Here is a 25,164-nt window from a genome sequence, read left to right as displayed (position 1 = left end):
TGGAATCACAGTGTCCAGGGATGTGGGAATTTAGGCCAAGCATGCAATTAGAATTATGGATGAACCTTCGAGTCCAGTGTTTCCCAAAGAGAGTGATAGCACCTTCCAGAGGGTGCTGGAATTATAGGGAGTGGAGGAAGTGGGGAATGGGCAATAGGAGCCTCAGGTGCAATTGAGGGGCACTTTCTGTTTGTTCTCTCTCTCTATTTGGATAGGGGGTGTTCCCACCCAGCAGTGCTCAGGACTTACTCCTAACCCTGTGCTCAGGGATCACTGCCAGCACGGTTCAGAGAACCATATGCAGGGTCAGGGATCAAACCCAATCTGCCACAAGTAAGGCATTTGCCTTATCTGCTGCATAGTCTCTCCAGCCTTGTCTGTTTGTTTTCTTAAGGTAGACTTCCAATGGGCCAGTTGGTGGGAGTTTTGTTGTTGTTATTGTTTTGTGCAATGGGGACAGTAATCCAAATAGATTTGGGAACCTCTGTTCTAGCCAGAGGACCAAGCCCGCCTTCAGGGCAAAGAACCACCAAGGAAAATGCCAGCCCCTCTGCCAGCGGAGGAGGACAGAGGTTAGGTGCTTGGAGTTTCAGGAGGGCAACATCGAGGCTTTAATTGTGGTGCTTTCTTAAAGTTTGTCTTGTACATTAATCCTCTTGTGGTTTCTACTCCTTGTTTTTTTTTGTTTTTTTTTACTTAAAAAAATTTTTTTTATTGAATCGTCGGACTGGAGCGATAGCACAGCAGTTTGACTTTTTGTCTTTCACGCGGCCGACCCGAGTTCGATTTCTCCACCCCTCTCAGAGAGCCCGGCAAGCTACCGAGAGTATCGAGCCCGCGCGGCAGAGCCTGGCAAGCTACCCGTGCATATTGGATATGCCAAAAACAGTAACAATAAGTCTCTCAATGAGAGATGTTACTGGTGCCCGCTCGAACAAATCAGTGAGCAACAGGATGACAGTGATTGAATCGTCATGAGATACAAAGCTTTCATGATTGAGTTTCCATCATACTGTGATTGTATGACCCATCCCTCCACCAGTATGCATTTTCCACCACCAATGTCCCTCTTATACCCCACCTCATCCCCTGCCTCTGTGGCAGGCACTTTCCTTCTTACTCTCTCTCTACTTTGGGCATCATGGTTTGCAATAGATACTGAGAGGCCATCACGTTTGGTCCTTTATCTATTTTCAGCACACATCTCCCATCCCAAGAAAGCCCTCCAACCGTCATTCACTTGGTTATCTCTTCTCTATTCCAGCTGCCTTCTCCCCCTGTACTTGAGGCAGGCTTCCAAGCCATGTGCTCCTTATTCCTGCCTGTCCTCATACTGGCCACAGCAGCCCCCGACTTCCTTTCTCCCTTATTTTCCTTTCTCTGTGTCTTGAGTTCTTTTTCCTTGCAAGTCTGTGTTTGGGCTCATGAATTGTAAGTCACTCTGAGCCCATTGTCTTGCCACTGTGAAAATGGGTCATAAGGGGCCAGAGCCATAGAATGTGGATAGTGCATTTGCCTTGCATGCAGCAGACCTGGGTTCAATCCCTGGCATCCCTTATGGTCCCCCGAGCACCAACAGGAATAATTCTTGCGTGCAGAGCCAGGAGTAACCTCTGAGCATCACAAAAAGAAAGTGAGTTATAAATCCAAACAAGTTGATTATCCATGTGGTCATATAGTGAATTCCCCCTCTCCCCGCTACACACACACACACTCACACTCACACACACACACACACATTTCTGTCTTAGGGACATTGGCCACACCCCATGAAGGACATCAATGACCATTTATTTCCCCTGGGTTAATGGGTTGATCAGGAGCTTCCTGGTGGGGACAGGATGATGCTGAAGGCAGCCAGGCCTCAAACATGCAGAGAGGACTCAGTGCTGTGTATATAATGTTTTCCTGTGTGCATGCGACAGAAGCAAATGATAGCAAATCCAAAATTTTTTCAGATTCTTCCCATAAAAAACTGGTAAAGAGGGCAGGGAAATTCATCAGAAAGAGGGAACCAGTGAGTTTGAGTTCAGAGAAACTAAAGTTAGCAAGGTATAAAGAGAGTTCATATTCAAATGTTTACACACACACACACACATACACACACATGTGTGCACACACACACACACAGACTTGGGGCTAGAGAGGTAGTCCAACAGGCGGGGCACTTGCTTTGCTTGTAACCAACAGAGGTTTGATCCCTAGGCCCCATGTCGTTCCCAAGAACCATCAGGGTGATCTCTGAGTGCAGCACCAGGAGTAAGCCCTGAGCACCATCAGGTATGGCCCCAAAACAAAAACAAACAAAACAAACAAGAAAATTTTATCTTTCTTTCTCTGAAGTGAAAACTGTCTCAAATATATATACATGCAAAAATTAGCTGAAATGAAAAACATTTTAAGAAGTTTAAAAGTTAAGCCATGTCACACAAATCTGCTGCTGGCAGATATACTCCTGGACTGTGAACTAAGCTATGGCCCCGTGCAGCCCCGGGAGGGGAAGGGTTTTTGTCCCTCGGCCTTCTCCCCTTTGCGGCAGCATGGCGGCTGCCACCTTTCAGAGCCAAGTGGACAGAGAGGTAGGAGCTTGCAGTGATGGGGCGCACAGGAAATCTCGCTTTGGCGGGGGGAGGGGGGCTGGCGCAGAACCAGCCCTGATCCCCACCAAATTGAGACTCTGAGAGGCCGCCCACGAACAGCTCCTCCATTTCTAACAGCCATGATCCCAGAAGCACACAAACCAATCTCGGAACGCAGCGGCTGTTGGCAGAAATACCTCTGGACTCAATTACTAAAATACCAGAATTCCAAAACCGCGCAGCCGCTTTTGCAGCCATGCAACATCATATGTTCTTCATTATCAGCAATAAAAAACAAATGATGTATTGATGCGTTTTCGGCAGGTCTGATTGTTGGGAGGAAAATTCCAAATAATAATAGTGGGTTTTCTGTCGTAAATTGAATGTAATCAAAGTAAAGAGAGAGTAAAGTGAAAATCATCTGCCACACAGGTAGGGTGGGGAGTGGGAGGGGGGCATATACTTGGTGGTGGAACATGTGCACTGCTGAAGGGATGGGTGTTTGATCATTGTATGACTTAGACTTAGTGCTAAAAGCTTTGTAACTGTTCTCACGGTGGTTCAATTAAAAAAAAAAAGTTAAGCCATGGGGGCTAAAGCAGTAGCACAGCAGATAGGGTGTTTGCCTTGCACGCAGCTGGCTCGGGTTCGATTCCCAGGATCCCATATGGTCCCCCAGCACCGCCAGGAGTAATTCCTGAGTGCAGAGCTAGGAGTATCCCCTATATGTCATCGGGTATGACCCAAAAAACAAAACAAAACAAAAAAGTTAAGCCATGTATGTTCTATAAAAACATTAAGATACTCTGGGGTATATTTCATTGCTACATTTACTTACAGCCTGTCCCTCATGTTGTACCCAAGGCATGTATTAATGAGCTAATAAAACATGCCATGTCATGTTTTATTGTTCACCGGGCATCTGTTCAACTTTATATCATTCACATATCCAGGACTTTGAAGATGCTGCTGGTAGTGATAATAAATGCCTATAATTTTGCTAACATACTTTTTCATAGACACCATTTAAATCATTCATTGCAAATAAAAGTGTTGGATTTATTCATATTTAAAAACCATTGAGTATGGTTTAAATCTTTCATTATAAAATATATCAAGCACACAGAGGTACATATGACAGACACATACTTTAAAGAATAATACATTGAAACACCTTTGTGACTGCTGCCATCTTCAAGAAGTAGAACTAGGGTTTTTTTTAATCTACAGAGTGTTTTATTTAAAAGGAAACAAATGCATTATGAATAAACGTATTAGAGATTAAATATAGGGCTGTTCAATTCAGTATGCAAATGTGGTAAAGTTGAATTTCAATATCACTCTTGAGAGGGCAAAAAAGCTAATCGTGGCTAAGAGAGAATTAGTACCTAAAAGTTCCTTCCTTTCAGTAGCTCTCCAGTTTAGAGTGGGTCTGGTGTGCCAGTGTTTTTCTTTGCTAAACGTTTGAATTGAATTTGTTCACCATTTAGTGATGCTCTAGGTCATTCACTGACGGCTATCACAGAAAAATATCTTAAAAGGCAGTTTATTTGCCAGCGAGGTGACACGCTGCTGTCAAGCATGTAAATTGCTTAATAGAAGACCATTCCGATCACGGGATGATCATAGGCACTCAGAAAATGAGGCCTGAGCCTCCAATTACCAGCTGTCTCCATGCCAGTGAGTTCTGATTTATATCTCCACCCCAGATCACTCCTGCGCCCTCACGCTAAATATTTAGCTGTTTACCCAGTATTTTCCCAGCATCTCATAGGCATCCGGATTCAGTATATCTAAGTCTAGGTAGATATATCCCCACTAAACCCATTTCCGTCGTTCTCGGTCTTCACAACGAACATCTAGTTTCTTCCAAACCACAGAAATCCCCCTGAATACCTCTGTCTGGTCCCCAACCTTCCTTCCTGGGCTGCTGCACCACATCCTGAAGCAGAACTGGGAGGGAGCAGAGAAAAACTCTCCTGAGCACATTTTTTCAAGTGGAGTGTGGGGGCCTGGGTTCAGCTCAGCAGTGGGGCGCTTGCCTTGGGAGGATGGGGGAGTGGAGGGCTGGGTTCCATCCCCCAACACAGAGCAGAGATGACGTGGAGTGGGTGGTTTAAAAAAAATTTTAGGGGCTAGAGCAATAGTACAGGAGGTAGGACATTTGCCTTGCACGCGGCCGACCCGGGTTCCATTCGCAGCATCCCATATGGCCCCCGAGCACCGCCAGGAGTGATTCCTGAGTGCAGAGCCAGGAGTCAGCCCTGAGCATCGCCAGGTGTGACCCAAAAGCAAAAAATAATAATAATAATAAAATTTTAAAGGTCACAAACTGTTAGACTCCCCTTTTGGCCGGCCCTTTGTGTCTTCTCCAGCTTTTCAGGTCTGCCCTGCAGAGGCCCCAGATAGCCCGGAACAGAGACAGGCCACTTTTTCTGCACCCTTTCTGAATTTTTGACTTACAGAACCTGTGGGCACAATCAGACAGTGGTAGGTTCAATGCCACTAAGTCAAAAATCTTTTCATCACATTAACAGGAGGCTTGGTGAGATCTTGCCACAAAGATGGGAGTATAGAATAGTGAACATGGGGTCGATGCGATAGTGCAGCGGGTAGGGTGTTTGCCTCGCACATCACCAACCCAGGTTCGACCCCCAGCATCCCATATGTTCCCCCAAGCATTGTCAGGAGTAATTCCTCAGTACAGAGCCAAAAGTAACCCCTGAGCATCGCTGGGTATGCCCCCAAAAGTCAAAAAACAAAAAGAAGAAGAAAAAGAATAGTGTACATGTGCTTTCAAACATCACTAAAGAAAGGTCTGTGGAGCAGTGGTGACGGTGTTCCTCAGTGGAGGCCACCATATCAAAATACCGTGGACTGGGGTGTTACACGAGGAAACTTAGTTTCTCACACTTTGGGATGCTGTGTGGATGCCACCACCAGAAAGTGCTTCTGGCCAGTTCAGGTTTGGGCGGGAGCCTCCTGCCTCGGTAGCAGGAGAAATGAGCAGCCTCGTGACTGTCCTGCTGCGGGCTCTCACCTCACCATAGTTGCTTCCCTCCAATACAGCTCCAGGTTTAAACACGCGTGTGCGTACATGCAGCCACGCAGGTGGTGAGGGCTGTTTCCACCAGTGAAGTTTGTGGGGATACGGACCTTCAGACCATGCGGAAAGCACAGTGGCCGCTCTGCCCGGGCCTCATTCCTAGAAGCTCGCCACTCAATTTTGCTTGTGTTGCCTGGCCTGAAATTGGATCATATCACTGGTCCTCAACTAATCAACAACAGCAGATACTTGAGTAAAGTTCAGGTTTCATTAGCAAGGAGGGAGAGGGGAGTGGATCCAGGGTCAGTCCTGGCTGGCGTGGCCCCAGAGGGGAGCGCTCTCCTTTCACTTTTCTCAGCAGTTCTCTTCTGGCCTCTCAGTTCTCACTAGTCACTACTTTGCCCTCATCCCTGCTTCCCATAGATGTAGATGTAGATGTAGATGTAGATGTAGATCTCTCTACCCCCTGAGGTAGAGAGATAATGCAACAGCCAAGGCATTTGTTTTGCATACTGCTGATCCGGTTTTGATTCCTGGTACCCTATATGGTCTCCGAGCCCACCAGGAATCATCCCTGAGTTAAGAGCCAGGAATAAGCCCTAAGCACCACCAGGAGGGCTCCCCCTCTTCAAAAAAACAAAAAGGCATTTCATCCATCCTTGAATCGATTTTCTAATCACCTCTTCGATCCAAACTGCCAGTTAAGCAACCCATCGAATCTGTTCCTGCCACAGATTTCTAGCACCTACATGATAGGTCTAACCCCCTAGCCCTTTTACCTCCCCAACCAGTCTTGTCTGTCTTTGCATTCTTCCCCCACTACGTGCTTCAGTAGAAAGGAGAGCCAAAGCAGTCACTACTTTCTTTTTTTTTTTTTTTTTTTTTTTTTTTTTTGCTTTTTGGGTCACACCCAGCAATGCTCAGGGGTTACTCCTGGCTTTGCACTCAGGAATTACTCCTGGCAGTGCTTGGGGGACCATATGGGATGCCAGGGATCGAACCCAGGTCGGCCGAGTGCAAGGCAAACGCCCTACCCGATGTGCTATCGCTCCGGCCCCAGCAGTCACTACTTTCTTTTCCTGGCTGATGGGGGTGTATTCTGCAGACCCCGACTCAGCTGAAGTCTCTCCTCTAACGCCTTCTTGAACCTTCCCTTGATGGAACTCTGCACACCCTCCTCCATCCTTTAAGCCTGGCTCCCTCTTCACATGCCTTTCTAATTCTTTTTTTTTTTTTTTTTTTTTTTTTTTTTTGGTTTTTGGGTCACACCTGGCGATGCACAGGGGTTACTCCTGGCTCTTCACTCAGGAATTACCCCTGGCGGTGCTCAGGGGACCATATGGGATGCTGGGATTCGAACCCGGGTTGGCCGCGTGCAAGGCAAACGCCCTACCCGCTGTGCTATCGCTCCAGCCCCCCTTTCTAATTCTTGACTCTGTTTCTCCCCTGCTGAACATCTCCTGAAGCTCCAGGAGTAATGCCTGCTTCTCATATCTCCAGTGCCTGAGTGTAGCAAGCGTGTGTGTGTGTGTGTGTGTGTGTGTGTACACAGCTAAATTTTGCTGCATGTGCTATACTTTCACATGCTCCACCACTCATTGCCACACACCGTGTATTTCCCAGAAGGCCAGGTTCTCCCTTGCTGCTGTCCAGTTCATCTAGACAGAATTCTTCCACTTGTCTACTGCACCTACTGTGCATTCCATAGGAAGACAATCTGCTGCCCTCTAGCTGTTCAGAGCCTCTTTTGTCCCAAGGATACCATCTCCCCAAGCGTTTGTGCTCCATACAGTTTCCTTCCTGCACCCTGACCCGTCTTGAATTGGTCATTTCTTTAATCTCAGAAAGACCTGACTTGGGGGGAGGGGGGGAGGGGGTCGGGATGGGCAGAAAGGGACTGGCTCACCAAAGAATTCCTGGCTTTGCAATTCCCTGGCAACCCTTAGGCCCAATTTGTGAGTAAAGGTTTTTAAAGGTTTATATTTTGTATAGAAACATAATTTGCAGGGGGGTAGGGGAAGGGAGACTCCCAAGCAGGGCTCAGGAGACTCTGGGGCCCCACAGAGAGTCACAGCCAACAGGGCTGATAGCTCGACGCAAGGGCCCAAGGATTGATGCTCCTGGGGACCTGTGGTGCCAGGAATTTCCAGACCTCCCTGGCAGTGTCCTTGGCTGCACCTAGCAGTGCCCCAGAGACCATGTGGCTCTGGGATCCAGCGAGGGTCAGTCGCGTGAAAGGCATGTGCCTTAGCCGCTGCACTGTATACCCACACCCACACCTCATGCACAGCGCTTTTTAAGACAGACTTTACTTATTCACATTTATAAAATCCTATCAGTTGGCGCCGGAGTGATAATACAGTGGGGAGGATATTTGCCTTACATGGGGCTGACCCAGGTTCGATCCCCAGCATTGTATATGGTCCCCCGAGCACCGTGAGGAGTAATTCCTGAGTGCAGAGCTAGAAGTAACCCCTGAGCTTGCCAGGTGTGATCCAAATAAACAAACAAACAAAAAAATCCTATCAGTTATCTTTCATTATTTTGTTGTTTTGTTATGGGGCCACACCTGGTGGTGCTTAGGACTTAATCCTGGCTCTGCATCTCCTTGTGGTGCTCAGGACTATACGGAGTTCCAGGGATCAAACCCTATTAGGCTGCGTGCAAGATGCAAGACCAGCTCCCTACCCGCTATACTATGGCTCCGTCCTTCTCTTCCATGAATTAGATTGATGTACAGCCTCCAGGTGATTGCTCTCTTCCATGTAATTTAATTCTAAATCAAAGGAAATTATTCTATTTTACTAGAAGGTGTGTTGTTAAAATAAAAACTTTTTTCCCCTCCCTCAGGATTCCTGGGAAAAGACTGTGATATCTAATATTTCTAATCTTGTCATTTACAGACTTGAGACTCAAATCTTTTCCTGCATGCTATAAAAAAAACTTACAGGTTTTTAAATGCCTTTTAATTCTTAGATGAAACTCATTTATTCATAAATACAATTGACCTTTTAAACTATTAAAGATACTTTTCATGCTCTGTTATGTATTTGAGCAAAAGATAATTGAGTGGCTGTAGTTCTGAGACCCATCTCTAGCACTAGTATTGATTTGGGTTCGAACACAAAATTCAGGCACTCTCACCTGTTCAGTGGAATGATGAATCTTAGGCTTCTTTTGAGCTGAGTTAATAACAAATGTCAAAAAGTCGTAACACAGCTCCCAGAAAGTACTCTGCCCTTTGCTTCCTCTCGCCTGAAATTTAGACTCTTCATTAAAAATTTCCTGACCCTGACTTTCTTTTAATTAAGGCTATTTGGGGCTCTTGTTTGGCTTCCAAAAATGAGCAATTCAAATCCAGATTGAAGACTGGAACTGTAGGCCTGAAGCTGACTGGGAAGGTAGTTGAGTAGTTGAAAACATCTTGAGAACAGAAGATATTTGCATGGGGTCTTTTTAACCCACCTGATGGCCAGTTCCTGGGACTTTCCCAGATTCTCTTCTGGCTTTGTGAAAGGCACGTTGGTCTGCCAAATTCTGAAAATCAGAACTATGAGAGTTTCCTGGGTCAGTTCATTCACTTACGATTTGTAGCCATGGACCAGACCTTCACATTTTTTATTTGTAACCAAGTTCATAATTGTTAATTAATCTTTAGAGAATAAATTGTTATTAATAACTTAGGAAATGAATTATTATGCCTTATTTAATTTAATATTAGATTTCAGAGGATTATGAATTATTATTTGGTTATTTAAATTTACAAGCTTGTTTTCAGTGTTTTCAACCACACCTGGTGGTGTTCAGGGGCTCCTCCTGGCTCCGGAGTCACTCCCAGCATCCCTCAGGGAACAAAGTGCTTCCAGGGATGGAACCCAGGAACTTGCATGGGAAGCAAACACTACAGCCGAGGGAGTTTTCTCCCAGCCTCTCCAAATTCTTTAGTGATTGTGTATCACTTATGTAATCCTATAGAAGTGATAAATAACCAAATTTCCAACATTTTAAAAAATAAAATTTCGAAAGGGGGCCGGAGAGCTAGTACAGGAGATACAAGCATGTTCCTTACGGGCAGCCAACCTCAACCCTATCCTGAGCACACCCCTCTATGGTCCCTAAGCCCCGCGCAGATCGTTCCAGAGTACAGAGCCAGGAGTAGCCCCTGAGCACCACAAGGTGTGGCCTGACAAGGCCCCCCCTCCCCAACCCCCAGAAAAGGAAGTTGAATTTTATCAAATGCCTCTTTAATATATATAGAGAAAAGGTGGGTTTTTTTTTATTTCCATTGTATTAATGTAATATTTTAAAATCCATCCTGCACATTTTAAAGTATAGTCTCAGGTCTCTAAGATTAAACATGTTATTATTTATACCTATAAAACAAGCCTTACAATTGTGCGCTGTTTCTCCCGTTGGCTGTTTTAGAAATTATTACTGCACAATTTGTGTTGCGCATATGCAATTGTTGGCATCAGTAGAATTCTCTCTCCGTTTAAAGGCTTAATACAATTAAGCTGACAGGCCAGGGAGGTGACTCAAAGGACTGGGGCGCATGCTTTGCATGGGGAGCCCCGGGTTCAATCAGGGCACCACTGTGATTCTCTGGACACCACGGCGAGCCACGGCGAGCCACCTGGCACCACACTAGAAGTAGCCCCTGAGCTCTCCCAGGTGTGGCCCAAACCCCAGAAACAAATCCAGCAAACTGAGAATTTGATCTGAGCCTGGAGCTGAAGATTCCTTTCAGCTCGATGAAAGAGATGGGGCCAAATCTGAGGTGTCAGTGGCCCCTGCTTTTCTGTTTTACTTTTAATTTTGTCCTCAAACTAATGGTAGAAGGAAGAATATGGTAGACCACCAACTGTAATTAATCTTTCTTGAGGGGACCAAGTTTGACATTTTTAAAGCAACACCATAAAATAAGTATTGTTTTGTACCTCTTCTTCATCATTTTTATCCTCAGAAAACTCACTGTCAAGAGCAGAGCTATCCAATAAGGTTGCCTCTTATGCACCTGTCACTCCTTGAACTGAGGGCTTGAAATATTGCGAGTGATCAATTGTCAGTGTTAAATACATGTTTTTAGGAGTTATTTTTCAAAGCGCATGATATTGGGGCTGGAGAGATAATACAGCCAGTAGAGTGCTTGCCTTGCATACGGCTGACCTAGGTTCAATCCCTGGTACCCCACATGCCCCCTGCCAAGCCTGCCAGGAGTTATTCCTAAGTGCAGAGCAGGAGTAAGTTCTGAACTATTGCCAGGTATAACTCAAAAACCAAAAAATGTATTTTTAAAATAAAATGTTGGATGTAGTTAATAATTTTATTTTGATAGCATGCTACTGAGAGTATCTCACCCACACAGCAGAGCGTGGCAAGCTCCCCGTGGCCTATTCGATATGCCAAAACCAGTAACAACATGTCTCACAATGGAGACGTTACTGGTGCTCGCTCGAGCAACTCGATGAACAGGATGACAGTGCTACAGTGACAGTGACATGTTGAATATGTCGGGAGAACGTATATCATATAAAGTAGGTGAATTTCACCTGTTTTCACTAATCTATTTTTTCCTCACCCCTCCTACCCCTTGCCTTCACTTTTATTTTTATCCAGGTCACTCCGAGTGGTGCTGGGCACCATGGGTTGCTGTGGGTCAAACTCAGAGTCTCACACTTAACCCATCTCCTCAGCTTCTTTTCACTTGTTAAATGTAGTTTCTTGCAATTGTTAAGTCACAGACATGGCTTACATTCGATTTATTTTTATTGGTCACCCACTGGTCTGGATGCAGTGTGTGTAGAACCTATTTCCAGGTTCTACATAATTTTTAAAAGGTTTGAATGGAATGAAGTACAGTTATATCTTCCCTTCTCACTTTGGTTCTTCCAGTAGAAGCAAGCTGAGATGAACAATGTAATTTAATCATACTCATGGCTATCTCTTCTGAAGTATTTCTATTCAGCTATTTATGAGATTTCTAAGTGCAGTGTTTTCATTTTGCCCTTGGCATTTTCGTGGAAGTTAAAAGGCAGTAGGAGTTTGTGTTTTGAAATACCAGCTCTTATGAATTAACGTGAACATAGAAGACTTCATTTAGAGGCTTACGTTTCCAACCTTGCCTTATCCTGTAAATAAGTTTTCATAAGAGTCCCTTACCTCAAAGTCCCCTTGGTCCAGCATTTCCCTCATTTTCCTCTATTGCCCTTTTCAATCATCCTGTCCCTTTACTTCCTTAAGTAAACTTAAGGTTCACTAGCTTTCATTCTGTTTGCAGTCGCGGGAGTGTTCTGTGTAGTTGACTTCTCTTTTGTTCTTAAAAAAAAAAAAAAGAAAGAAAGAAAGAACAAATAGCTCCCAAAGACTTTTTTCTAATCTTGGCTTTTGGTGTGGTTTTTGTTTTGTTTTGTTTTTAGGAAAATGACATCACCGATGATATTGGAATATCAGCTTGGAAGGAGCAGACTTTTCTCTCCCATGGTGCCTTATTAGCAAAGAGCTGCCAGGCTGCAATGGAATTAGCAAAGCACGATGCTGAGGTTCAGGATATGGCATTTCAGTATGGGAAGCACATGGCCATGAGTCACAAGGTATTTGCACACCCTACCCTTTCTCTTGTTCTAGTACTTAAATAGCTAAAGTGATCTGCAAGAAACCTTTTGCCAATTAATAAGCTGCTTTTGAAATGCAAAAAGAAAAAAATACCATTTTGTGTGTGCTTCCAATCTGTCAGTCATAGACAGTAATTGTTATTGATTGTAAACAATATGATTGGTGAGTACTGTGTAATTTTGATAGAGCTAAAACTTACATAAATCATCTAGGTGATGTTTGGTTTTTTTTATTAACTGAAAGTGTTCTTGAAACAACTCTTGCAAATTATTAAATAACATGTAGTGTTGCTATTCAAAGAATGGATGGATATTTCTTACATTTCTTTTATAGTTTCTTGCATAAGACAAATTATAGAAAGTTAATGACATTCTAAAATGCACTGAATAAAATGGAAAGCATTAATTCTAATAACCAATTCTTTTGAATGGGTGTAATGAAATTCTAAGTGTTCTGAGATTAACTGGAACTGCCTCCATTATATATATTTATTTGATATTACATAAATAACTCATAAGATGGGAGAAATATATATATAATACTTCCAGACTTTAGTTTATAAAAATTATATTTATGAATTTTTTTCTTAATTCCTTGCCTAAATTTAAAAGATAAAATAAAAGTTGAGGGGCTAGTAGTGGGTAGGGAGACCTGCGTGCAGCTGACCTGGCTTCTGTCCTGGGCTCCCCGTTTGTCCTTGAGCCCTCCAAGAGTGATCCCTGAGTAGAGGGCCAGGTGTGGCCCCAAAACCCCACACCCACCCAGAAATTTAAAAATTGATAAAAACATAAAAGGAATGTGTTAGGGGAAAATTATTTTAAATAGGTTTCAAAGTGATTATTATGATATTATTAATATCATTTGAACTGGAGTGATAGCACAGCGGGGAGGGCTTTTGCCTTGCATCCAGCTGACCCGGGTTTGATTCCTCCATCCCTCTTGGAGAGCCTAGCAAGCTACTGACAGTATCCTGCTCGCATGACAGAGTCTGGCAAGCTACCTGTGGCGTATTCGATATGCCAAAAACAGTAACAACAAGTCTCACAATGGAGACGTTACTGGTGCCCGCTCGAGCAAATCGATGAACAGTGGGACGACAGTGCTATGATAGGAACTGTTCCTTTGCTAACTAAAGTATACATCTAAAAAGTACATCACTGCATTAACTAGTGCTTTCTGTTTGACAAAAATAATCTTGTATAAGGCATTTCACTGATAAAACTCTTTTGACTCCTTTCTAGATAAACTCTGATCTCCAGCCTTTTATTAAAGAAAAGACCAGTGACTCGCTGACTTTTAATCTAAACTCAGCTCCTGTAGTTTTACATCAGGAGATTCTTGGACGAGATTTGTGGATTAAACAGATTGAAGAGGTAAAATGAAATTATTTCTGTTTTAGGTACACAGAAGTATATCATAGATTTTTTTGAACATAATATACAGGTTTCATGATGATCTGAGCCTATATCTGACAGATAAGAGGATATTTATATAACAGGTAAGGTTATTAATACCCTACATTTTAAAGAGGTGAAATGTTAGTTAAAAGTTAGAAACTGCAATACTGTGTTTTTACTATTATCTGAGTCCTCAGAATACGGCAGCAGAAAACTAGTGCCTGTGGTGAATGCTAATTAACTCCGATGACTTTTTTTTTTCCTAAAGGCTTTCAAAAATTGGGCGATGGCAATAGCACCACCCTTTAACTGTCGGTAATTACCCATCTGTAGACTCTAGCACAATCTGCAGAGTTCCAGGAGCTCCGTCTGTCAACTCATTGGGTTATTTTAAAACAAACTTGGACCCTGAATATTCAAGTTCTTAGGCATTATTTAAAAAAAAAAAAAAAAAAAGAACATGGTGTTGGAGGGGTAAAGGGCTTTGGGATGGGCAAATGTTCTGCTTTGGATGGTGGAAGAGCCAGTGAAGGAGGAACCCGTGGAAGCCAAGAAGTATTATTTGTGTGTGTGTGTCTGTATGTCTGTGTGTGTGTCTGTGTGTGCGCGCACACGCATGTGTGTGTATGCGTGCACACACATTTTTCTTTTAATCCCAAAGCTCTGGAACAAAAAGTTTTTGCCCGTTTACCTAAGATGTCATGGAATTTATTAATTTTTGTTTTTCTAAGTGATGGGGTTAACCTGAGACTCTGGGCGTGGAAGCAGGCCCAGCTGTGGGGGGTGGGACCCTGCATCCTGATCCTGATCACTAATGATCTCCACATCGGGAAAGAGAATATTTTGCCTTTCTCTGTGCTCCTTGTTGACTTTAAAAATGCTGCCAGAGAGCTTGAACTCACTCCTGCTCACTTCAGAGGAAAAGAAAGAGTTCCTTTCTGGAGAAACTGTGTCATGCAGGAAGAAACACCCCCCCCCCCCCACTATGAAGATGTTTGGGACTTCCTCCCTGAACACGCCACATCCCTGACCAGCCCTCCCACGGGGCACGAGCTGCTGACAAGGCGCCGGGAATCCAGGAGCACAGAATAGGCAGCTGAAGTGGTGAGTTCAGAGGACCACGGGCACGGGCAGAAAATCTGCCCTGAAAAACTGGATAAAAAGACATGATTGGAGGCCAGAGAAATAGTCCAATGGGTAAAACAGTGGCTCTGCCTGCATCCAACCGGGGTTTGAGCCCCAGCACCCCTCATGGTCCCCTGAGCACTTCCACAAGTCATCCCTGAGAACAGAGCCAGAAGTAAGCCCTAAGCACCACTAGGTAGGATGCAAATCTGCCTACTCTCCAAAACAAACACACACAAAAAGCTAAGTGTTCAAGTTGCTACACTATACCAAATTCTCCCCCAAAGGAGCTGCATCCAGGACCTTTCTACTATACTTGTGAATTTTATGGGTCAGAATTTTGGGTACCTCTAGATCCCAATCCCATGAGGTCCAATGTCCAGGCCTCATGTAGGTTCTACGCTGCTTCTGCCCCTCATTGTCCACTGTCCCTCGGTACCCACTGCTCTTGATGGCCCACAGGTCTGTCAACCGATACTGTCTGGTGTGCCTCTTCTTGCTGCTGCTCCTGGCTCCTTTGGCACTCCCCGATTCTCTGGCCCAATGTGAGAGAACTGCTGCCTATCCTGCCGTCTGCCTGGGCACGGGTGAAGGGCTATAAAGAAAATGACAGGGACTTTTGCCCCTCCTTTTGAGATGTTTATTATCTCTGCCCTTGGCCATTCCCATTACCTACCTAGATAGGTACCCCCTCATAATCTACTGTATAAACTAGATTACTCAGCTCCCCTTCCCAACTCACCTTCTCCATAGCCAATAGCCGATATCTAAAAATTGTTAACGCTGGGTCGGAGAGATAGTACAGTGGGTAGGGTGTTTGCTTTGCATGTGGCCAACCTGGGTTCCATTCCTGGCACCCCAGATGGTCCCCTGAGCCTCTCCAGGAGTGATCCCTGATTGCAGAGCCAGGAGTAAGCCCTGAGTATCTCCAGATGTGACCCCAAAACAAAAAAAAAAAAATTTGTAAAATCAGGGCCCTGGACTGTGACTCTAGGCCTTGAACACGAGGTCTTGGATCCCTGGTACCATTGCATGGTCCTCAGGGCCTACGGGGTATGGCCTCCAGCACATCAGATAGATTTAAAAAAAAAAAAAATTCGGGGGCCCGGCGGGTCAGACCTGAACGCGCCGTGCCGGTTCCGTTGCAGGCCCCTGGGGGGCCGCCGTCCGGGTTGTTCCGCTGGGCTCCGTCACCTCCTCCTAAAGATGCATCCCGACTTATCTCCGCACTTGCACACTGAAGAGTGCAACATCTTGATAAACTTGCTTAAGGAATGTCACAAAAATCACAGCTTTCTGAAATTTTTTGGTCATTGCAATGATCTTGATCGAGAGATGAGAAAATGCTTGAAGAAAGAGTACATGGAAAAGAGGATCAAGAGCAGGGAGCATGGTAATGCGATGCGAAAGAGACTATTTAATTCTCCAGAGAATTCTGAAAAATAAATTGTATTTTCACTGGATGCCTTGGCTGAGAGAAGACCGAAAGCCCCTGGGGTGACGGCTGAGAGAATCCTGTCTCGTCCGCTCTCCAGAACCCTTGCTGCTCCGTAGACACAAGCCATGGAAAGATCCGGAAAAGCCTGGATTCTCGCAGTGTTGGCAGAGCCCTTAGTTCTCTCCAGCGTACTTGACTTCCACTTCCTCCCTCCCCCTCCACCAGGGAACACTGGAGTCACTTTTCTCCCTCAATAAAATAACTGATTTTAATCATAAAAAAAAAAAAAATTCTTAAATCAAGGAGGAAAGTAATTTGCAGGTAAACAGCAGAAGGATATGAGAGAACAAGGAACAGACAGTTTGGGGAGGGCCTTGAGAGGGTCTGGACAGGGTCGGGCAGGGACTGGAGAGGGCGTGCTGGTTTGGATCAACATCATGGGGGAGGGGGCTCAGAGGATGGGAGCACAGGCTTTGCATGTAGGATGCCCACATTCCATCCCCAACACTATGGTCCTCTCACTCACAGATATACACCGGCTGCTCCAGTGCCAGGTGTGGCCCAGAAAAACAAAATCCAGTTTTATATGGTTTGACTTTTTGAATGCTATTCATTTTTTTCTCTTTAAAATGTACATACTTTGGGGGCCTGGAGATACAGTACAGTGTATAGGGCACTATCTTCCATAAGGCTCACCCCAGTTCAATCCCCAGACATCCCATTAGGTTCCCCCAAGCACTGCCAGGGGTGATTCCTGAGCACAGTGCCAGGAGTAACCCCTGAGCCCAATCCAGTGTGGCCCCAAAACCAAAATAAATAAATAATTGAAATGTGTATACTCTGTCATAGTAATTGTACTTTTAAGAGTCTAGCCCAAGAAAAATATCAGAGATGTGGGCAGAGATTTATATCTTAGGAGCTGGAGCAATAGCACAGTGGGTAGGGCATTTGCTTTGCACACAACTGACCCAGGTTCAATTCCCAGCATCCCGTATGGTCCCCTGAGCACCGCCAGGAGTTAATTCCTGAGTGCATGAGCCAGGAGTAACCCCTGTGCATCACCGGTGTGACCCAAAAAAGTGAAAAAAAAAAAAAAGATTTGTATCTTAAAATAAGTATCAGAATACTAATTCTAAAAAAAAAATGAAAAAAATTTAAAAACAGAAAAAGATAAACTGGAACAGTGTACAATGAAATGCCACACAACTACTGAATATTGTATTACTAGCATGTATTTGTGTTTTTTTTTTTTGACAGCTGAACTGAAAATACATATACAGATGGTGTTAGTAGCTCTAATTGGATTACATTAGGATACAGTACAGATTTACATTTTGGTTGAAAAGATCCAGCTAAATATGTTCAATGAAGCTCCCAACTCTTCCTTAACAATTCACTAACTATTCACATGTATATGGCTACATATGAAAGAGTCTCATGAACATGAATTTTGTTTTGTTTTTTGTTTTGGTCCAGACCCAGTGGTGCTCGGGTCTTACTCCTACACTCAGGGATCACTCCTGGTGGTGCAGGGGACCTTATGTGGTGCCAGGGATCGAACCCTAATTAGCAGAGTGCATGACAAGTATCCCACCCGCTGTACTATAGCTCCAGCCCCTAGATAATGATTATAAAGAAGTTTTATAAAAAGAAGATGGTTTTTGTCTTAGTTGCTTTTGCAAGCTCATAGTTAGAAATGTGACCAACTCAAGTAATCCAAGATTTCCTAAGCAGCAGGTAGAACTTTCCCCACTGTCTGGCTTCCCACTTGATGTTCAGTTGGAAGGGAGCTTTTCCAGGCAGTCTACTGCTGAAGGTCAGTCAAGTACTGTCCATAGGACGGGTCTCAGGCAGATGGTGTCTACCCTTCAGCCCTGGTCCCTGTGGCCTCCTCTAAATCCTGATTATTGCCCACCTCATGGTTCTACCAGGCTGCTGGGATTTGCTCCAGTGATTTCAGGCCCTTCCCTCTTATATCTACAGGTCTGAGCTTTGAAAAAGTTCACTAATGTGAGGGCGAAGGAGGGGGGCAGGGGGAAAGAGGAAGCACAGCAGGTAAGGCATTTGCCTTGTAGATGGCTGACCCAGGTTCATTCCCCATATGGTCCCCTGAGCCCTGCCAGGAGTGATTCCTGAGCATAGAGTCAGGAGTAAGCCCTGAGCACTGATGGGTGTGCCCCCATCCCACCCACGCCCCCAAAAAAGAAAGAAAGAAATGTTAGTGTCTGTTAGGCAGACAGCACTACTCTTCAGAATAAAGACTTCTTACCTGAGTTTATTTTAATCTTCTAAATTGTGATATCCATGTTTATATAAAGCTTCCTAAGATTATGACCTCAGGGCCCGAGAGATAATGCAGAGGGCTAAGATACTTGCCTTGCATACAGCTGACCCTGGTTCGATCTCCTGTACCACTTATGCCCCCCCCCCCCCGCAAGCTTCACCAGGAGTAGTCCCTGAGCACTGCTGGATGTAGTGCCAAGCCCCAAAATAACAATTATAATATGAGTGTGTTCTGTGAATGCCCCCTAGTCAGAGTCAGAGGACATACTTTGTATAACACCTAAGATGCACGTTCTGTCCTAAAATTTAAGGATGTTGTTTGTTAATTCTGAAGTTAATTTTGGGACTCTTCCTTCCAATTTTTCATATTGTATAGCTCCTGTGCATTTTTGTGACCCTCTCCTTCCCCAGGATTGGAATTTCAAGCAAGAGTCTTAAGAATAGTGGCAAACTGACCTTTGAAATGCCCAGAGTATGTAGCATAGTGACTTACTTAGATCTGTCATCTAGTCAATACTTGTCCAAAAGTACTGGTGGTGTGATCTTGGCAGAATGCTGCTGTTTGGTCAGAGCTCTGTTTTGTTAAATATTTAAATTGAATTGGTATGGTTGAGATGGCCAGTAAAGGAATAGGATTTGGAAAACCTGGGTTAGAGTTTGGGCGCTGCTCATGTAATCTCTGTAATCTCAGTCATGTTCTTCTTGTTTTCAGTAAAATGATGTCACTTAACTAGATTTAGTGGGGGCAGGGTTGGGCCACACTCAGTGGTACCAGGTGGCCACTCTGCTCTCAGATTAGTTCTTGGAAATCTTTCCCAGCGGTGCTGCGGAGACCATGTAGTGCTGGAAATCAAACCCAAATCATGGCAAGAACTCTGTCTCTGAACCACATCCCCAGCCCATAACTAGATTACTTTTAAAGTGTCTTTCAGCTCAAATAGATCTAAGAAATAGGTCCCTGAGGAAAGAAAATGCATTGTAAGAAAAGTGTTCCTCGCTATTGAAAACTTAATGCTTGTTTTGACAGAGTGATAGAGAAGTCTTGCTTCCGATGATGAAAGTCGCCTGTGATGTCTTATTATCACATGGGAAATGACTTCCCTGCTCTGCTCAGACAGGTGTGTGTCACCTCTCCCTCTGGGACCCCTGCTCGGGGAGAGTGTGAATTTATGACTAGACAAGGCGGGCAGGCGGGGGTCACATATGTTTTGAACATCACTGCAAAGCCAGAAAGGGGAACACTTCTGGTGGGGTTTGGATGTTGTTGTTTTGGTTTGGTTTGGGTTTGGTTTGGTTTCCCAGCAATGCTCAGAGCTTACTCCTGGCTATATGCTCAGGGATCACAGCAGAGCTTGTGGTGCACCATATGAGGCCCCTGGGGTCAAACCTGGTCAGCCACATGCAAGGCAAGCACCCTACCAACTGTATTATTGTTCTGGCCCCTCTGATTTGGTGTTTCGTTGTTGTTGTTGTTTTTTGTTTGTTTGCTTGTTTTTTTGGTCACACCCAGCAATGCACAGGGGTTACTCCTGGCTCTGCACTCAGGAATTATCCTTGACGGTGCTCAGGGGACCATATGGGATGCTGGGAATCGAACCCGGTTCAGCTGAGTGCAAGGCAAACGCCCTACTCGCTGTGCTATTGCTCCAGCCCCTCGTTGTTGTTGTTTTAATATCAGGTCCTGCTGCTTCCTTTCCCATTTGGAGGACAGGAATCTCTCCCTTCCCTCCAAATCTTTTTTTTTATATTTTTTATTAATTTTATTTTATTTTTATAAAGTTGTTCACAGTAGTTCCTTACAGATAACATATATTCAAATACCAATCCCACCACCACGTACCTTCCAACCACCATAAGAGGAAAGTGTGTGAAGATTGTTGTATTTCATCCTACAGCCATTTAAGCCCTTATGTGAGATTACAAGCATGTATGTTAAACCCAAACAAATGTGTGCTACTTTTGATACATCGGTGGGGCTAGACTATAAGGGGTCAGGACGTTCTGTATCGCTCTCTTCCAGCAGCTTTATTTCATAGTCTCTGGATCTCAACAGTTGATGAGATTATATGGCGCTGGAGGCAGTTTGTGGGTATAATTGCCAAGCTACTGAAAAACTGGGGAGCTGTGGGGAGGAGGTCCAGTCCGGTCCCAAGTGAGCTTGAAGATCTCAGTCACAGGTCCCACATACCTGGGTTTTTCTGCAGGTCCTCTCGGGGGTGAGGCTCATCTGAGCCTGTGGAGAATGGCCTTTAGCGTGGCTGCGCTGTTGGGTTCTGGAGGGTTTGGGCTGCCGGGGTTCTGCTGGGATGGGGAGGGAACCTCAACCCTCGCCCCCCTACTTGCCCCGGTGAAGACAGCCTGGTTTGGAGTCAGGACATTCTGTGTCTGTCTCTTCTGGGAGCTTTATTTCATAGTCCCCCTCCAAATCTTAAGACTAGACCCACCTCTCTCCTCCCACCCACAGGTGGACACCCACACAAACTGACACCCACTCTCTACTTGTCCCCAGCCGTAGCGAGGAGCCCTAGTCCACGTGGAGCATGGACTCCACACCCCTCCCTGCCTTCACTCTCAGCTGAAATTTGCTGAAAAATAATGATCAGGTGAAAATACTGGTAGTGAGTGGGAGATTTCCCCCGGGGGAAGGGGAAGTCATTCCTCTGTTATCCTTACGATTCCCTCATGAAAGGAAGTGGACTCCTGCAGAGAACAGCTACACGCTGACTCTCTCCGGGAAGGGGGGCCATGGCAAGTCAGCAAGCTTCATTTTTAATGATCCTTCTAGTTTTCTGCTGCTGTTATAAATCACCTGCAGAAATAAGAATTATGTTTACATTTTCTTAGCTAGTTGTGAATGAACCGAAATGTCACTTGGGCTTGTCTCATTCTGACATTGTCATCGCCAGCCATAAAATACCTTAAGTGAAGGCCATATTATCCAGGCTAAGCTATAACTCACTTACCCCATGAGTTACAAAAACAAAACAAAGATTACTAGCAGAGTTGGTGTGCGTGAACATAACATGCACATAAATATATAGAGAAATATACATGCACATAAATGTATTTCACCCAGTGCTAGTGATCAAATCCAGGATCTCACATATACAAGTTATAAGTTCTGTGACTGAACCACATTCCCAACCTCAAGTGCGTATTTGGGGCCATATGCAGTGTCAGAGATTGAACTGGAGTGGGCCACGTATAAGGCAAGTGCCTCACCTCCTGTGCTTTCTCTCCAGTCCTACATGCATATTGTTAAACAAAAGAGAAGATAACCCATTCAGAGAGACCCCATTGATGCTATATGATAGTCTTCTAATTATTTGATTTGTTTCAAAAAGAATAATTTTTGACAACTGGCCACCATTCAGGCAGAGCTCTGGGGCTACTCCTGGGTAGGGCTACTCCTACTCCTATGGTTCTCAGTGCTCAGAGAACCATATGCAGGGCCAGGGACAGAGCCCTGCGTGTAGAGCATGCACTCCAGTTTGCTGAGCTGTATCCTGGGCTCTTCACTTTCTCTGTTGCACTTAAGGAATCAAAGTACTGGACTCTCGTGAAACAGTAAGCAGTAAATTGCCTGTAGTTGTCCATGTTCTCATGAAGAGGAGGTAGAATGGGGCCAGGATGATAGTACAATGAGGAGGGCACTTGTCTTGCACATGGCAACCCAGGTTTCCACATATGGTCCCATCACCACATATGGTCCCCCACAGTCCCTGACAGTTGTAAGCCCTGGGCAGGCACTGTTGAGTGTAGCCAAAAAAAATTTTTTTAACTTAAAAAAATACATATAAAAAGAGTTAGGAGAAACACAAATAGAAGGAATACTGTGATTGATCCCATTTGGGGTGCTTAGAGGAAAGGGAACTTGTACCCAGTTGGAAGTATCAAAAGGTTTATGAAACAGGACATATCTCAGCTAGTCCTTGAAGATGATCCTGATAAGAAAGATTGAAGGAGGATCTTCAGGAAGTGGGGGTCATGGGGGAAAAGGTGCAGATGGGTAAAGAATGCAATGTAGGGGCCGGAGCAATAGTACAGCAGGTAGGGTGTTTGCCTTGCACGAGGCCTGCCCAGGTTCGATCCCTGGCATCCCATATGATCCCCCAGCACCACCAGGAGTAATTCCTGAGTGAAGACCCAGAAGTAACCCCTGAGCATCACTGGGTGTGACCCAAAAAGCAATAACAAAAAAGAATGCAATGTAGTACAAGAAAAATATTAAAATTTGTATAGATATGGTGCAATAGAGGACAGATGGAGGATTACTCTGAACTGCCGGGAATGATCCTTGAGCACAGAGCCAGGAGTAACCCCTGAGCACCTTCAAGTGTGACCCCACCCCACCACTACACGCACAAACTCATGTCAGGGAGGATATGTGGAATACCCAAAGGCTGATGTGGTAGGGGAAAACTGGCAGGGCCAAAACCAGGATTTTGAACATGAATAATCGTGCCCTTCACAGAAGGGGTGTGTGCCACAGGCAAACGGGCCTAAGCCTGACTTTAACTTGGAGAGCGGGAGGGGTACCGTCTAGGTTGATGCCACCATGCTGAGACCTGCCCCCTGTCATTGACAGCCAGCTCAGTCCTTTCGGTCTCCTGTTCTTGTTCCTGGCTTTCTTGTAATCTGGGTTTAAAAAAAAAAAAATGTTCTTGGACTAACTGTGCAATTTCAAATTCCATGTCTCGTCCTGATTCAGGAGGTGCTTAGTGAGAAAAATGTTAGCAAAGATATCATAAGACTTCTGCACAGTGATTTGACATGTAAATAGTGTAGGCCCCTCTTTCTAAATTTGGGTACCGTAGCCTGCACCTATCTGTTCTTTCCCCTTTTCCTGGTGAACCCACAGAAGTACACACAAGAAAGTTAATTCCAGGGAGCAGAGAGATAGTACAGTGGGCAGAGCACTTGCCTTGCACACAGCAGACCTGGTTCAATTCCTAGCATTCCATATGGTCCCTTGAGCCCACCAGGAGAGATCCCTGAACATAAAGCCAGGAGTAAGCCCTGAGCACCGCCAGGTTTGAAAATTTTGTTCAAAAACAAAATTTTAAAAAGCAATTTCAGGGACCACGTCAGTCCTATTCTGAGTGCTGCTGGCTTCCTTGCAAACGTCTCTGAATTCTCTTCTTATTAGACAGGAATGGTCAAAATAGCAAAGAAAAGGCCTGCCTTGCCCTTTATATTCTGATATTCTTTCCAGCCCTGCAACTGGAAAGCTCAGCATTACAAAGTCTGATTCTCTTCCAAACCTCAACTGACTACTTCAACTTTCAGTGTGAGCAGATGTAGCAGTTTTCTGAATTGTGACTATTTCAAATCCTGACTGTATGTCCCAACCATTCTGGGATGAGGATGGGGGTGTCCTCAATTTTTCACCCATCTTCTGTACCCCAGCAAACCTAGCCTTTACATATAAACTAAGCTTCGCTGTTAATACCATTGTGAATGCATTGTTTATTTTTAGTTAGTAAGACCTGTTTCCTCTAAAGGAATCAACAATATTTCTGCAAATACCAAGTCATAAAAACCTTTAAATGTCATTATCTTCTCAGCCACCAATGTAATCCTTAATCTAAATAAGAATCACTAGTGGATGATTAGTTTAACAAATTGGGTGAATAGTTAGTAGGAAACCAAATATTCACATGCACTCAAAACATTCTACGGATGACTAACTAAAGAGGGGATGTGGGGGAAAGAGATACTACAGCCAGTAAGACTGTATTACTGGCTTGCAGGCCACCACTGTGGTAACCACATATGGTTCCCCAATATCACCAAAAGGTGACCCCTGAGCATAGAGACAGGAATAAGTCCTGAGCATAGCAGACTGTGGCCCAAAAACAGAAAGAAGAAGGGAGGGGAAGGAGAGAAGAAAGGTCTGGTGTTGAGTGATTTTTTTTATGTAATAGAGAAATGAACAGTAGAATCCATGTAACTGTCTTGCCTAAAATCACTTAACCTGAATCTCATCTGAGAAAACAATCACAGAAATCCAGGGTAGGGGACACAAGATGCAGTCTCTGAGAAAACGCCAATGTTATGAGACAGAAAAGGTGATGTTTTGGAGAACAGAGATAGTACAGTGGGTAGGACACATATCTTGTACGCAGCCAAGCCGGGTTCAATCCCCAGCATGCCATATGGTCTCCAAGCACCGCCAGGAGTGCTTGGGGTGAAGAGCCAGGAGTAACCCCTGAGCACTGCTGGATATGGCTCAAAAACGAAAAACCAGAAAAGGTGATGTTTTAGAGACTGTTGTTTTAGGAGACAACGCTGAAGGGAACAGTGTTGTTCATGATCGATAAAAGTTGGAGTACTCAGGGTGGATCGATAGCACAGCGGGTAGAGCATTTGCCTTGCATGCGGCCGACCCGGGTTCACCTGAGCACCACTAGGGGTAATTCCTGAGTGCAGAGCCAGGAGTAACCTCTAAGCATCGCCAGGTGTGACCCAAAAAGGGAAAAAAAAAAGTTGGAATACTCAGGGATAAGGTATCACGATGCCTCAACCTACTCCCAAATGGTAGATAAGTGATTCTGGGGAGAGAAGGCAAAATGTTAGCAAATCAGCCAATCCAGGTGGAGAGCAAATGAATGGTCATTGGATTCTTTCAACAAAAAAGTTTGACAGGAAAGGTAGTTTTTCTTCACAGTTTAAAGAAAGAAT

At 44.6% G+C, this 25,164-nt stretch overlaps 2 protein-coding genes across 3 annotated transcripts in view; both read left to right on the top strand.

Moving 5' to 3' along the window:
- Positions 1–25,164, top strand: part of PDSS2 (decaprenyl diphosphate synthase subunit 2) — a 304,415-nt gene that overhangs the window by 236,868 nt on the left and 42,383 nt on the right. For both annotated transcript variants that reach the window (XM_055135730.1, XM_004605703.2), the window contains exons 5-6: positions 12,042–12,215; positions 13,479–13,610. In XM_055135730.1, coding sequence (XP_054991705.1) covers positions 12,042–12,215; positions 13,479–13,610 — 306 coding nt within the window. The remainder of the gene's footprint in view (positions 1–12,041; positions 12,216–13,478; positions 13,611–25,164) is intronic.
- LOC129404249 (COX assembly mitochondrial protein 2 homolog) lies at positions 15,847–16,474 on the top strand. The gene has a single exon (XM_055135731.1). It carries the CDS (start codon positions 15,966–15,968, stop codon positions 16,203–16,205), a length of 240 nt encoding a protein of 79 aa, XP_054991706.1. The 5' UTR covers positions 15,847–15,965; the 3' UTR covers positions 16,206–16,474.

Source organism: Sorex araneus, chromosome 4, assembly GCF_027595985.1.
Source record: "Sorex araneus isolate mSorAra2 chromosome 4, mSorAra2.pri, whole genome shotgun sequence".
In the NCBI taxonomy this organism is placed as follows: domain Eukaryota; kingdom Metazoa; phylum Chordata; class Mammalia; order Eulipotyphla; family Soricidae; genus Sorex; species Sorex araneus.
Note: the sequence above shows the minus strand (reverse complement) of the source record. Positions and strands in the feature narration are given on the sequence as shown.

Bases quoted from the DNA above. Each gene is read 5' to 3' on its own strand.
- LOC129404249 (XM_055135731.1), top strand. From the start codon at position 15,966: ATGCATCCCGACTTATCTCCGCACTTGCACACTGAAGAGTGCAACATC.